Raw genomic sequence first — 14309 nt, 5'->3', positions numbered from 1 at the left:
GAGGTTCAAAAGAGTTTTTTTTTATCTCCTCAAGCTGTCTTGCTGAGATTTCAGAGGGTAACTGTAGGGAGGATTTGCTCTGACCGAAACTCTATGAAGTACCCTTTTAATACTGGGACTCCAAGATACACTCCTAATCTCATCGCTGTTCAATAAATCATTCTGAGTCACCAAACATCAGGTGGTAAACCTAGTGCTGCTCTACCACTTAATAAAATAATATATATATATTTTAAGAAATAAGTAGTTTTTCTGTTAAGGCCCTCTTGTCTCTCTTCGTTTTAATGACCTGCGGTGAGACTTGAACCAGCTTTTTCTAAATCAGTCAATTCTTCTCTCTGTGCAATGAATCTCTCCCACATAGCACTAAAAAGAAAGGGAGGGGAGGGGGGAGAGGGGAGAGGGGGAAAAGGCCTGGTTGTAATTCCAGTCTGCGGTGGTGAATATGAAACAGATGAGGCTATTATATTTCATTCCCCTGATTAATTTAGCTGTGCCAGTTAGTTTCTTTTTTTTTTTTACTTCCCCAAACACTGTTTGCCCTGGAGCCTATCATAATACTGAACAAATCTGTTGTTTGAGTCGATGTGTTCATTTATTGCTTTTCTTTGAGAAAGAGCATGTAGAACTGAATTTTGTCCCGGGACTTAGCCAGATGCTAATAAGACCATTAAAACCCACCGTGCAATAATGCGTGGGCATAATCTACATTGACCTAGTGTGCACTGAAATGCAGACCCAGCACATGGCAGAGCTCTTATGATCCTAGACAGTTATGCATGGGTTAGCCATAGAATGTCTTCACGGAGCATGGGAAAGCAGATACTGAAGAGAGGTTAAGCAGAAGGAAGGAGGAGTCTCGTTGGCCTGATCTTCTGCCTCATGAAGAGAAACATCCATCTGAAATCCACTTCCCTCTGGATGAGTTACTTATTAATTCTATGCTAGATAAAATATGGTGCATCAGGAAGGCATGTAAGTCATTCCTCCAAAAAACTGAGATACCCTCCTTTGTTCTTAATTATTATTTTTTAAAAAGATTTGTAATTAAAAAATAATAATGGCAAGATTTTATAATGTGGAGAAAAGTCTTAAAACTACTGCCCTTGCATGTGATCCAAGAAGCATGACCTACCTTGAGTTACCAGCATACATACTGCAAAAGACACTCCCTACAGATACATCGAATGGCAACCCTGAATGAACTCATAGCACAGGTGGGAGGAGAATTTAAAGGATATGACTATCTACTGATACTTACTGCCCACTAATGTAATGGATATTAAGACTGTGTACAGATTGTCTCTGGGTCTCCTGCAGCAGGAGAGACTTCCTAATATGTTTCCCCACAGTAACCCCAGTGCTGTTTCAACGGCTTGAGAACTGTAACAGCATGACAAAGAAATAAAAAAGGTAGAACAAGAAGAAGAGTTGGTTCTTATACGCCACTTTTTTCCAGAAGGAGTCTCAAAGCTGCTTACAATCTTTCCTCTCCCTGCAACAGATACCCTGTGAGGTGGGTGAGGCTGAGAGAGCCCTGATATTACTGCTTGGTCAGAACAGCTTTATCAGTGCTGTGGTGAGCCCAAGGTCACCCAGCTGGCTGCATGTGGAGGAGGAGCGGGGAATCAAACCTGGCTCACCAGATTAGTAGTCTGTGCTCCTAACCACTACACCACGCTGGCTCTCTTGGCTTGGATCTAAAGTCTTGGCTGAATCTATATAACTGGATATTGTGCTGCTGCAGTCATTCACCTCCTGGATTTTCCCCAAGAAACTATACGAGAGCACAACACATGGTTCTTCCTTGGTTCACATGGTGTAGCCTTGCTTTCCTTGCTCCTTTTAAAAACACAGATTATGCTTCTAATGCCAGAGGGTTGCTTCTAATGCCAGTAACACAGAGAAATGAAAGAAAATGGGTTCTGAAATCATAGTGCACTGACAGGAAAAGTGGAATTCTTCAACTAAACCCTTAGTAGTTATAAATGATTTCCCCTAAATGTTCCAGAGTGTGTTACCTTCCTTTTAATTTCAGTCATTTTTGCAACAGCTATGTAACACAGGCCAATATTATTGGAGGGGAGAGGGGAATGCCTTGTTTATAGCCACACTGTGAGGTCCTGACACTGAGCAATAGGAGTGCCAATGTGGGTAAGCATTAAGATGATAGTGTTTGTACAAAGAAAAAAGGCACTGTAGAAAAATACTGTAGCAACAGCCCCTTTTCTGGAAACACTGGCAGGGGGAAATCATGCTTGTTGCCAGGAGCATAGTCTCAGATAAGGGTGGCCATCATGGAGGCCAGGAGTGTGGCTCCAGCAGCCCTGCTTGTGTGCTGACTCTCAGTAGAATGGATGGGGGAGGAACAAAGGGGAAGTAGGCATTGTGACATCAGCTGGACATCACTTCCAGCAGGAACCTAGGGGAGATGCTATTGTAGATTTCCCAGAGTATTGTGCCAGTTTGATGACAACTCTGATGAGTTTGCACCAGAAGTGACAGCATGATATTGGTGTCCTGAGCCCTTAATTCTCCCATTGGTCAACATTGAGCTAGCAACTCCAGCTGCCATTCAAGTTTTCAGGACTTCTCCATAGGTGGCCCAGGGGTGTCAGCCCACCTTCATATTCAGCTGTGTGCAGAATCAAGTGACAGATATTACTCCCTGCTCTGTGTGGCTACTGTGAAAAGCCTCTCTTGTGTAGTCAAGACATCCCAGAGACAGTGGTTGGAGATAGAGGAAACATCCTGTTTGCACAAGAGAGAAGGGCAAGTTAAAAGCATATAGCCGGTGTGGCGCTAGCTCAAGTTTATTCATTGCTACTCATGCAAGATACTGGGCAATCATACTGAAAATGGTTCCCCAACGTATAATATGGAAGAGTGGATATGGTTCCCCTTCTTCAAGCCATTAAATAAAGCTCTGGAGTTTGTTCATGAATAGCCCCTTGTATTGAGGTATTGCAAGGTGACACCTCTCATTTAAGCACCAACCAGACCACTTATCAAAGACGCTGTTATCATGCAGCTTGAGTTCACATCCTGGGATCTGATAGGAATCCCTACACTGTGGAAATATTATGCTGCAGATAGTGGTAAGTAATTCATCAGTTACAAACTACTAACTACATGCTTAACCAAACTGGTGGTGTTTTTTTCGTTTGTAAAACAATAGTTAACAGTGCTTCGCTGTTAAAATAACAGCCTAAGGGGTGGGTGGGCAGAGACTGGGCGGGGCCTGTCCGAGGCAGGGCCCAATTGGGATGCACCTCCCTCCTCCCCCCAGTCTTCCCTGTCATTTTAAAATGGTGCTGTGGCCACGAGAGAGCTCCAGGCTGCTGTGCCATTGCGATCTAACTGGAAGGGCCGGGGGGGGGGGGGGGAGAGGCAGGAGGTCTCCCTTCTTCCTCTGGCCTTCCCTGTCATTTTAAATGCTCTCCCTCTCTGCAATCCCCCCCCCCCGCCCGAGAACCACGCTAGTGCCCGCTGAATATCAGGGTGCAGTGGGCTTTATGGCTAGTTTAGTATATTTTCCTTTTATCTTTCTTCCAAGGAGCTCATTCTTCTCTCCACCATTTTATTGTCACAACTACCTGGCAAAGTAGGTTCCAGAGGCACACAGAGGGATTGGCCTGCGCAAACTTCATGACGGAGGATTTTACCCTGGGTTTCTCAGACCCTAGTTCAACACTTGAACTGCTACACTATCTTGGCTCTTCGAGTGTTACTGGAAAATAAAAGTTTTATGCTTTGAAAAACAAGTGGATTTGGAGACAGAAAACGGGTTTGGCAGATCTTGGTTCAATGGATTTTTTAAAATCTTACTTTGCTATCACACAGTGCCTTTCTCAGCCTTGTCTGTCAAAAGAAATTTGTTCTGCCTGACCCAAGGGACACAGCTGGCAACCTATCAATATGTGTATTTTATACGAAGAGCTTGATTCACTAAGCTGAAGCTATACTCAAACGCACACGTTCTGTTTTCTAAGGGCTTCTGTCTGGCTCTGCAAAGGCGTAGCCTCAGAAATAGTTAACCCCCAGAAAAGAGGTAATTTAATGCAAGCAAAAGCAGTTGGAGGCACCGGACCTAGTACAGGGCTTCACCCAAAAGAGATTTGGGTATTCCCTAAACAGCCTTTGTTTGACTGAAGTGGTGAAAAGTATGGTGAGAGATGAGGAGAGCAATTGCTTAAATTCCTCCCCTCCTATCTAACCTGTCCACATTATTAGATTTTTATGGAAGACATGTGGCAAGAGCTTCATGCTAACCAAGGAATCATTCTGTACATGACTGGTAATGCTGGTTTGTCTGTCATCCACAAAAGGTAAATACAGTACTTCTTTTTTCTAGGTGTGCTATTAAGAAAAAAAAATGCAAGAATCAGATTATTGTAGTTTATATGGAAACCTGGCCCCACCACCAGGAGTGCGGGTGCAGGAGGAATGGGGGTGGCAGCAGCTGGCCAGGCCCAGTGCTGAGCTACACTCACTCCACCGCTGCCCATCTTCCATGCCCAGCCCTGCCACCAGGAGTGCAGGTTCAAAGCTGCGCCTGCTCTGTCATGGTGGAGGGGCGGGCAGATGGACTCGTGTCCTGTCCATAATCATTTCCATTTCTCAGAGCATGCCAGAAGATGTGATTTCACATCAACAATTGTGTGTATTTCATCTTAACTGTAGGTGGTTGTATGTACCCTAATACAGAACTTTCTTTGTATGTTTTTTTAGGCGCGGGGGGTCATTTTACATTCAGGGTAGCCTGAAAGGACTGACTCTTCAGCTGCAACTCTGGTATGAAAGCCTAGCTAGAACAGGGTTGTTTACTATTGCCTCTGTTTCTCAGAAGCAAACAGCAGCTGGGAAGTGATTTGTAAATGTAACAGCTAGGTGGGTGGGCAAAAAGATACTGGCCCTGCAACCCTTTAATTGCTGGGTTCTCCACAATACGACTGCATGTTTGAAGTGTCCGCTGGCATGCATTCTCCTCCTCATAAGTATGCTGCTTCTTGAATTTTGCTGGTCATAAAATGGGAACACATGCGGAGACATATGTACATATTGTGTTCATGTGTATGGAGTAGCTGGTGGTGTTGTCTGTTGGAGTATGCAAGATCTGTAGTGAGAATGATTCAACTGAATTTGAAAATATCCTACAGGGGGCATTGGCAGAGATGTGTAGTTAGCATATTTAGATTAGGTAATCCCTGGTGTTTTTCAAATAATCTACTCCTTTGTCCTGATTGGCTCAATTGCACACTTCCTAGACCTTTGAACTAACTTCCTCCCTGATTACCTCCAGATGAAGAACTGTTATTCAGTTAAGACAGATAAGACTCTCTCTCTCTCTCCTTTATCTTTACATACTTGTTTCTGTTTTCAACAAAGTTATTTATTCTTTAAGCAGCTCCATTCCTTTGTGAACTTAAATTCTGCCAACATTATCTTTGATAATTTTACAGTAAGCATCTATTTAGAAGAGAACAAAACCCAACCACAATGCAGGATGTAAGTCTGCTAAGAATTCCATATATGAAAGTAAAAATAAGCTATACCAGATTTATCTATATGTAGCTGTGCGCCAAATAAAATATGCCTTGCATCCAACTGAAAAGTAATCAGTGCTTCTTATCCCTGTGCAGCAGGGTTTCAATGGATAAAAAAATAATGTCCCAAAAGCTTTCATTTTGAATATTTTATTTAGTGAATACTTTATATTTTATTTCTTTAAGCAGTTAGAAACATGTTCATGTCTTGTCAGTTAACACTTAAGGGGAAAAATGTTAGATATTTGTAAGTTACACAATTGAAACGTACATAACTATTATTCACATACTATACATGTTGACTTGATGGGCAGACTCTCCCAATTGCTGCTGTTCCTGTAGTTCCCCCCCCCCCCCTCTCTCCGAAATGAAGTGGGGCTTCATAAGGGAGCGGGTCTTTGAACTGTGCCCTATCAAATCAGTAAAGCAGGTTCCAATGGGAAGAATTCCTAAAGCACCATAATGTCCCAGTGACACAAGACTCAATCATGGGCCCATTCTTTGCACATGGGAAAGTGTACTTTCAATATGCTTTTGCAGCTGGATTTTCCTGTGTGGAATTCAAGTGCATTGAAAGTGCATTATCTAATGTGTGCCAAATGGACCACGTGGCTGCTGGAATATACAAGATCTGTAGTGTATATGATAATAACATAAGAATAGTTTACAGGGGAATTGGGGGAGATATGTAGTTAGCATATTTAGATTAGGAACGTCCTGATATTTTTTCAAATAATATCTTTTGGTGTCCTGAAAAGCTCTATCGGAGGCTTCCTGCTCCTTTGAGCAACTTCCTCCATAATCCCCTCCAGAACAACAGTCAGTTAGTACTAACTCTCGGTCTATCTCTTTACAAAGTTGTTTCTCTTCTCAATTGCACTATTTATTCTTTATGCAGCCAGTACTCCACTCTTCTTTTGCATATTTACACTCTGCCAACAGTGCCATTTCAAAGTAAAAAGTCCCACAACTATCAATTATTTGCATAGAACATCTCCTAATTTTGTTACCATGGCAACTTCCCTGTGATGGTACTGTACTATCATGAGCTCCTATTTCATTTGCAGGCTGTGAAAGCAATGGGATTTGCACAGTGCAACCGTATTGTTTACAATTCAGCCTGAACCACTATAAACATATCACAGCAAATCACCAATTAGTTGATTTCTTACTTCTGAAATAGAAAGGTTGGGTGGACCTCTAGGGCAGGGGAAGTCAACCTGTGGTCCTCCAGATGTTCATGGACTACAGTTCCCATAAGCCCCTGCCAGTGTTTGCTATGGACATCTGGAGCACCACAGGTTGACTACACCTGCTCTAGGGCACAATCCATCTCATTACAGAAATGAAGAGGTCAAAAGTAAATGAAGTGACTTTTTTCTGTGCAGCCAGCTGACCTTTTGTGTATGGGAAGAGACTGTGGCTCAGTAAGAGAATGCAGAAGGTCCCAAATTCAATCCCTGGGATCTCCAGTTAAAAGGGCCAGATAGTAGGTGATGTGAAAGTTTTTACACTGAAACCCTGAGAAACTTGACAGGCCAATGATCTGACTCAGTACAGAAGGCAGCTTCATGTATCCCACTGCATATATAGTGTGAAATGTGGGCTGCTGAGGACAGTACTATGACAGACATGCTTTTAACTCTCATACTGCTTCACTGTTCCTTCCTGGTGTCCTGGCTTGTTAGTCCCTGTTGCTCTAAGTAAAATAACAGAATGCGGGAGAGAAAAAAATGACCAAATCAGTGGACATCTCACTCTATACTGGACTTCTGGGGCTTTTTGAAGGCCATGGAAGGGTTTCCTGAATGGGTGGGATATATATATATATATATTTAGCAGGTGATATGATCATATATGGTCATGTCGACTCACTCCCCCATCCAAAATGGCCAATGATGGGCCTGGAGGGGGTGGGAAGGAGAGGGGTCCTGGTAAGGCATGAGCAGCTATACTTTCCAACTAGATTCAGCATGATTGCGCCACTTCTGGAGTTTCATGAAGCCTGAAGAATGTTTTAGGGGTTTCTCAACAGTCAAAAAGTTGAGAAGGCTGCTCTATACAAAGGACATTGTTGCGGGGGGGGGGGGGGGGGGAGAGAAAGGGACACATTGAATTTTATGATAAGCCTTATGAGAATGGTTAGGGCCAGTAATTTCTAAGCTTTGCAAGAATAAAAATAAATAGTCTTCTTACAAAGCTATCCACAAATATTAGTCTTGTCGGGTTTACTGCTGACAATTTAATAGTGTTATGGACATTTATTGCAGCTCTCCATCTCACCAGAGTGCAACAAACCAATTAAGCTTCAAATGCTGTTAATCAGATTGAAGCACCAGACCAGGCCCTAATTTTCCAGCAACTTGCTAGCTGCTAGCTTGATATTCTAAAATTCAGGACTTACTATGAAGCAAATACCAGATACTGAGCTTCTTCCAACTGCAATTTTCTTTCAGTAGAACAACACTTCCAGCAGTGGAGGCGAGGTCATTTTTGCTAATGCACCTTTTTCCACTGCAGGCCCCAGTTTGTTCCCATGCGGTGTGAGAGAGTTCTCCACTGCCCAAAGTGGAGTACAAGTTCAGTGTACTCCAGAAAACACAAGTTCACAAGTCCACTTTGTACTCCAAAGTGGAGTACAAGTTCAGAAAACGCCATTACATGAACTGGGCTCACTGTTTTTTTCTGATGCAACCCATTGTTTAGAAGTGCTATCAGAAAATACAGCCATCTTTATCCAATGCTACAGTGTTGGTACCCCTTGTGGAAATATTTAGAATCATGATATTAAAAGCCTTTGAGACTACTCTACTGCTCACTCCGTTCTCCAATACTGACTTCCCTGCTGTCCCCTCAGAAATTCCTATGCCCAGGGCTAGGGCTTCCCTTCTATTGCCATTTGGAATGTTGAGGTGGTAAAAATCGGGGCGATTCTTACTGAAACTAGATTGAAAGCCCATTCGTGAGAACGGGCTTTGAAAGCCCCCCCCCCCCACGCCATGGCTGCCCAGCAGACACATAGAGGCGGCATTTCCCCTGGATGCAGTGTTTCTGGCCCAGTTGGGAAGGCCTGCTTCCTCCCTCCCACACTGGCAGCGGCCTGGCCTTCCCCTGGGGCCTAGAATCACACCCGAAGCCTCTTCGAGGCCCCAGGTGTGCTTCTAGGCTTGAGGGGAAGGCCTCCTTCTTTACTCATGGTGTCCTGCCGCTTCCCTGTCGCTTTCTGTCCTGTCCTGGTGAGGGACTAGATTGTGCCCTCACTGACTGGCTAGAACTGCTGTCTGTCCTGGTGAGGGGCTTTGTGCCTTCCCATTGGCCCCTCACGCAGACTGGTCCCGCCCACTCTCAACCCTCTTAGCCCCTAATGAATTATGAAGAAGGGAAAGATGAGAAGTGGGAAACAGTCCCTCTGTTTCATAGAGGAACATAACTTTCTATGCCATACATATCCAAAAGAAAACTGAATAGCCCATTATACAGATAGAGTTAGTAGAATTCTGGCTGATATATCCCTGTTGAAGGGATATATCATCCAGAATTCTACTAACTCTATCTGCAGTCTTCTGCAGTCAGAGCTTCTTCCATTAGGAGAAATGCAACTGGTGGAAGGGCAACATTGTCCCATTCCCTGCCTTCCTCTTCACAGAAGTATTCCACACTCCATAGCATTTTGTCTATGGGACTCTAATAATGGAGCATCAGCTTCTTGAAAGTTTCGACAGCGCACAGAACCACCATCTGTTTGTAAAAGACCATCCACAGATTTGAAAACCCCCCCCCCCGGTAAAAAAAAAACTCCCTAAACAGAGTATCCATCACATTGGAGAAGGCAGTTATGCTAAAAAAAAAAAACCTTTCTTGTGCTAAGATAAATGCAGATTCTTTTTCTATAATGGAGGAACAGTCTAAACATATCATTCCACTGAAGGGGATCAGATTAGAAATCTACCGCCTCCTTTGTAGTGTGTAGATCAATTTTTCAACTTTGTTGCTATGAATGAGTTCCATGTAAGGCCTCTGGTTCAGTGAAGAATCTTTGCTTTGCCTGCAAAAGGTCCCCAGTTCAGTCCCTGCAATCTCCACTTTAAAAAGGACCAAGTAGAGGATGATATTAAAGACCTCTGTCTTAAGTTGCTGAAGACCTGCTCAGTCTGAGTAGACAATACTGATCTTGATGGATAAATGATCTGCTTCAGTAGAAGGTAAGTTCATGTATGTATCTGGTCAGGGATTAAAAAATCACTGATCTTGTGCAAATGAATGTTTTAACAGCAGAGGTATCATATCCCATAGCGAAGATTATCTATGGACCATGGAACTCATTCATAGGATCAAAGTTTAATTTGCAAGCTTATCGGGGGGGGGGGGGGAGGAAGGAAGGAAGGAAGGGAGAAGAAACCACTAGGTTAAAATTCACAGCACTCTTTTTATTAGGGCACTTTTGATACCAAGGTATTGGGTTTATATATTTTTTAAAAAGAGCTCTGTACTGATTTTATAGTGATCATCTTCACATCCTGCAAGGATTCTGTTAAATTACATATAAAATGTTCTACCATAGCAACGATCACTTGCTAAGAAGGGCTGTTTGAGTGCAAATGTCTCCTGAGAAGACAATTTCCACATATTCTATTGACTGACCAAGTTATACGCTTGTAAATGTGTTCAGGGGAACCAATTACATTTATTCATAAATGCATTTCAGTATGCAGCCTCAGGGTACAATCCTGCAGGACTTTCTCTAGTATAAAGATCACTGAAGTGAATGAGCTTGAAAAAGTGGTCGCAGGGGCCCAGTTCAACAGGGCTTGCACAGATGTGCTGGTAAGACTGCCTTATGGCCCTGATCTACCCTTGCTGGCTCTGCTGAAAGTGAATCCATGCACTACAGACCTCTTATTATTGATAATGAGTAACTGGCAGCCTTGGACTGTCACTTTTACTTTCAACCTAGAGATTCCCTAACTGAGCCAAAGCACTAAAAGTTATGTGGACCTGTCTTGTATGCAATGGCTTCCCCTATGAATATAGTTGACTTGTCTACTAGATTTTGAAAGTTGTCTAATGCTAAAATGCATGAGAAAACTTTGTGCTAGATAGGAGCTCCATGTACACTGGCACAATTTGAGAGATCTGTAACCATGCTGGAAGAATATTATGTAGTTTGAAATCTTGAGCTTTTAGACAGGGGAGATAAGGCTGGAAACACTCAATCTCATGTCAAAAACCAAACTGATGAACTCAACAGAACATCAAATTATATTGATTCTGCCCACAATTATGAAACATGTTTCTCAGGGTAACTATTACAATGAGCTAAGAAAATGGCTCCAAGTAGTCCTACCAGTATGCAATGCTTTTTACTCCTATACAACCATTTGAATACACTGGTAATGTGTTATAAATTGTCAAAAAGGTTTTCTTTTCTTTTCTTTTCTTTTAAACTAATGCATTTCAGATAGTCATAATACATTGCAGCTGAACCACTCAATATTCCCCTTTGCCAGGTACTTGCAGTTGAGCATTCTGCATTCAGAAAAGAAAATCTCGAGACCTTACAGCAAAGTACATGGAGAAAGAATGCTTTGAGATTTTTTAAAGTACATCTTAAATGTTCTATTGCTATAGATCATGAATGTCCAACGAGCTCTACATTTTTTTCTACACATTCTTTAAGCTGAGTTGGTTTGTTGAGTGGATGTTTAATCAATAACAGTCAACTTGCTATATTTATAAATCAACTTTGTTTTCCAGTTTTTCATATCCAGTAATTTTGATTCCTTTTGTATTCTTAAAGAAGCATACTAGAACCAAACACCATTTCAAGGGTTAGCAACACTGTACAGTTTCCATAACTCACAAAGGCTGTCTAGATTACCCATTATAAAAAAGCTTAAACTGGCAATTTACAAATGTGATATCAATGTAAATTATATTACTAATCTCAAGGGAAAGAACAGGAAACAGGGGATTTTAAAATTTCTATAGGTTCTGATCAAACAAGCCAATCCTTATGTGTTGGACTGTTATGAACATGACTATTTTAAGGTCAAAGTCGGTGGACAACCCGTTTCCCTAAAATCTCAGTAAGTGGGCAAGAAGCCCACCTTTGCTTTGTGTGGAATATTGTAAATAAGTAGAAAAGATGTTCATAGTTCCAGGTATACTTAATGGAAACACAGCTCTTGTCCAGGTATTTATAAATCCCCTACAGGTAGCATTAGTAAATCCATGGGGTAAACTCGGAAAGTCATACCATTGCTTCGTCTCTGGAAGAACCAGACCACAGCAAGTGGAGAAACTGACCTAATGGAGCTTCTCGAGAATTGGTATCATTTATTTCCCAACCTATCCATAACATGATCAGCTGCCTGTGGGGGGATTCTTAAAATATGAACCATTCCATTGTGCCAAGGACCAATCAGAAAACATTTTCTAGATAGCATGAGGGGATATGGTAAGAAAGGCGACTTACTATGCCTGAGATGCAGATCAAAAATGGCAAAAGAAACGACTAAAACCATCCCAGGAAAGCCAATTAAAATAAAGAGAGAAAAGGCTAACTCGATTCCCTTTTACCGTAGCCATAGCTACCGTTTTCATAAACCGGGGGCAGTGTCCATTTAGCCTGCACAGGCTAGTCTTTGTAGCGTTTTCAGATGTTAAAAGAGTTTACTGTGACAACCTACTGGAACTCAAATAGCCATCATTTGTTAACAAAAGATGAAAAGCAACTTATTGTAACAAGCAAGGAAAACCTTTGCTTGAACTCCAGGGTTCTGTATGTTTTGTTCTCTCAGGTGATCCCTAACCCATCAGTTCATGAGTGCACATCATGAGCTTGGCTGGAGTAAGGGTTTAAGCTGCAAATATAGCACTTTAATAAGGAGCAAGATCTGACAGGCAAGGAATTGAAATAATTCTACACAGCCTAGTTTAGCTTTTAAAAACCAAAACAAATAAAGATGCTGCCCCTTTAACTTGAGCCCAGTGGCTCCTAGGTTCTACTGAATGTCTCCAGAAAGGGCTACAACAATCCATTTCTTAGATTTCACACACAGCCTACCATGTGATCATTCTCCATCCAGTTTCCTGTAATTTCATGCCTGTCAATAGCCAAAGAAGTCTGAACCCCACACCGTTCCTTCCCTTATGACCCACTCCCTACCATTTTCTGGCCCATAAAATCTCTCTGAGCCAGAAAACAGACTTTGGGTTTAGAAAATACACATGCTCTTTAAAGTTGTTTGTTTTTACTGCAAGTTGTGCACAGCAAGTTGGCACCCTCCAAGACGAAGGGTTTGCCAGCAAGCAATGTCTCACACTCCAAGCAGGTAAAGTGCTTCTTATGCCAAGTGAAGCCTTCGGCTTGCTGGTAGTCCTCGGAAAAGATGATCTGTGGAAGGAAACAACTTCATCTATCATGTCTTAAACGGGCCAAGTCCATAGTACAAACAAAAAAGGAATAGTTGACAAAGAATGAACACATCATTACTATTTAGCATGGCTTAGAAAAGGAACGTGTAAACAGACACACAACAGGAACATTTTGGCCTGGTTAGTACTAAGCCACATAAAAGGTTCATATTTAAGTTTTTATAGGGTATCTTCCACAGAGCTTAAAGGTATATGAAACTCAAGCACCTTCTTAAAATGGTTACTGAAATTTAACTTCATTTCAAATTTACTGCAGTATTTGGGTTGTTTTTGTTTGTGCTATGTGCCATCAAGTTGCTTTCAACATATGGCAATCCTATCCATTAATGACCTCTAAAACATCCTATCAGTTCATAGAGTCCATCTTTTGTTGTGTCTTCCTCTTTTCTTGCTGTTTTCAATTTTTCCCAGCATTATTATTGCTTCCAGTGGGTCTTACCTTTTCATGATGTGACAAAAGAATGATAGCCTCAGTTTGTTTAGCTTCAAGGGAGAATTTAGGCTAGATTTGATCCAGAACACACTTTGGAGGTCCACAGTATCTGTTAAGCTGTTCTCCTCCAAAGCAACATGTCAAGTGGAGGTTATCTATACATAGATGCAACAAACAAAGCAGGGATCTGCCAGTATGCTCCTTGAATGGTTTAAGCCCCATGAGAAACTATTCTTGCCTCTATCAGTTATGATTCAGCTTCCTCATCTCCTCTGAATCTGCATGCATAAACATGACACTCATACAAGCTCAGTCATGAGACAGAGATGAAGTTTCATCATTTAAAACTGCAGGGATAAATCTTCCTGGTTTCTCAGCATGGAGGTCAGAGAAGTTCCTTAGTCCTTGCAAGCCATAAGTTTACCACCATATCCACATAAAACTGATCCCACCAGCTTGTGCTTTTTTTTTTTACCAAGCACCCTTCTTTTTTCAAGAAAAAGGAGCATGAGATCATCTGCTGCCAGAAGAACTGAGTATGAAACAGGAAGCACTGACATTCCCCACTCCTCTCTGAATAAAAAAAGCAAAGGAGGAAAATGTTCAAGGTTCCCCACCTTCTGATCCTTCAAACAAAGAGGAGCAGCTCATCTTGAACAACCCGTTCTAATTCCAGTCCAGTTTAAAGGGAGAGGAGGAATCCTGAAATATGGAACTGGATCCCTGCTCTGATACAAAATGGACCACGTGTGCTATCCCAAACCCCATTCCATGCTGGTCACCCATCAACTACGCTGAGGGCAAGAGAAGAAAAATCTTGTACAAACCTGTACGTCTTTTTAGCAACCACCTCTTAAGGAAGGGACTTTGAGCGTCACAAAACCACATTGATT

General features: G+C 42.1%; 1 protein-coding gene across 1 annotated transcript in view; it reads right to left on the bottom strand.

The window, feature by feature from the left end:
• Nucleotides 1–5680: 5680 nt before the first annotated feature.
• Nucleotides 5681–14309, bottom strand: part of LMCD1 (LIM and cysteine rich domains 1) — a 61224-nt gene continuing 52595 nt past the window's right edge. The window contains exon 6 of the mRNA XM_077325255.1: nucleotides 5681–12942. Coding sequence (XP_077181370.1) covers nucleotides 12784–12942 — 159 coding nt within the window. The 3' untranslated portion in view covers nucleotides 5681–12783. The remainder of the gene's footprint in view (nucleotides 12943–14309) is intronic.

This window comes from Paroedura picta, chromosome 3 (genome assembly GCF_049243985.1).
Source record: "Paroedura picta isolate Pp20150507F chromosome 3, Ppicta_v3.0, whole genome shotgun sequence".
Lineage (NCBI taxonomy): Eukaryota > Metazoa > Chordata > Lepidosauria > Squamata > Gekkonidae > Paroedura > Paroedura picta.
The sequence above is the reverse complement of the archived record's forward strand: the minus strand, read 5'-3'. Positions and strand labels throughout refer to the sequence as shown.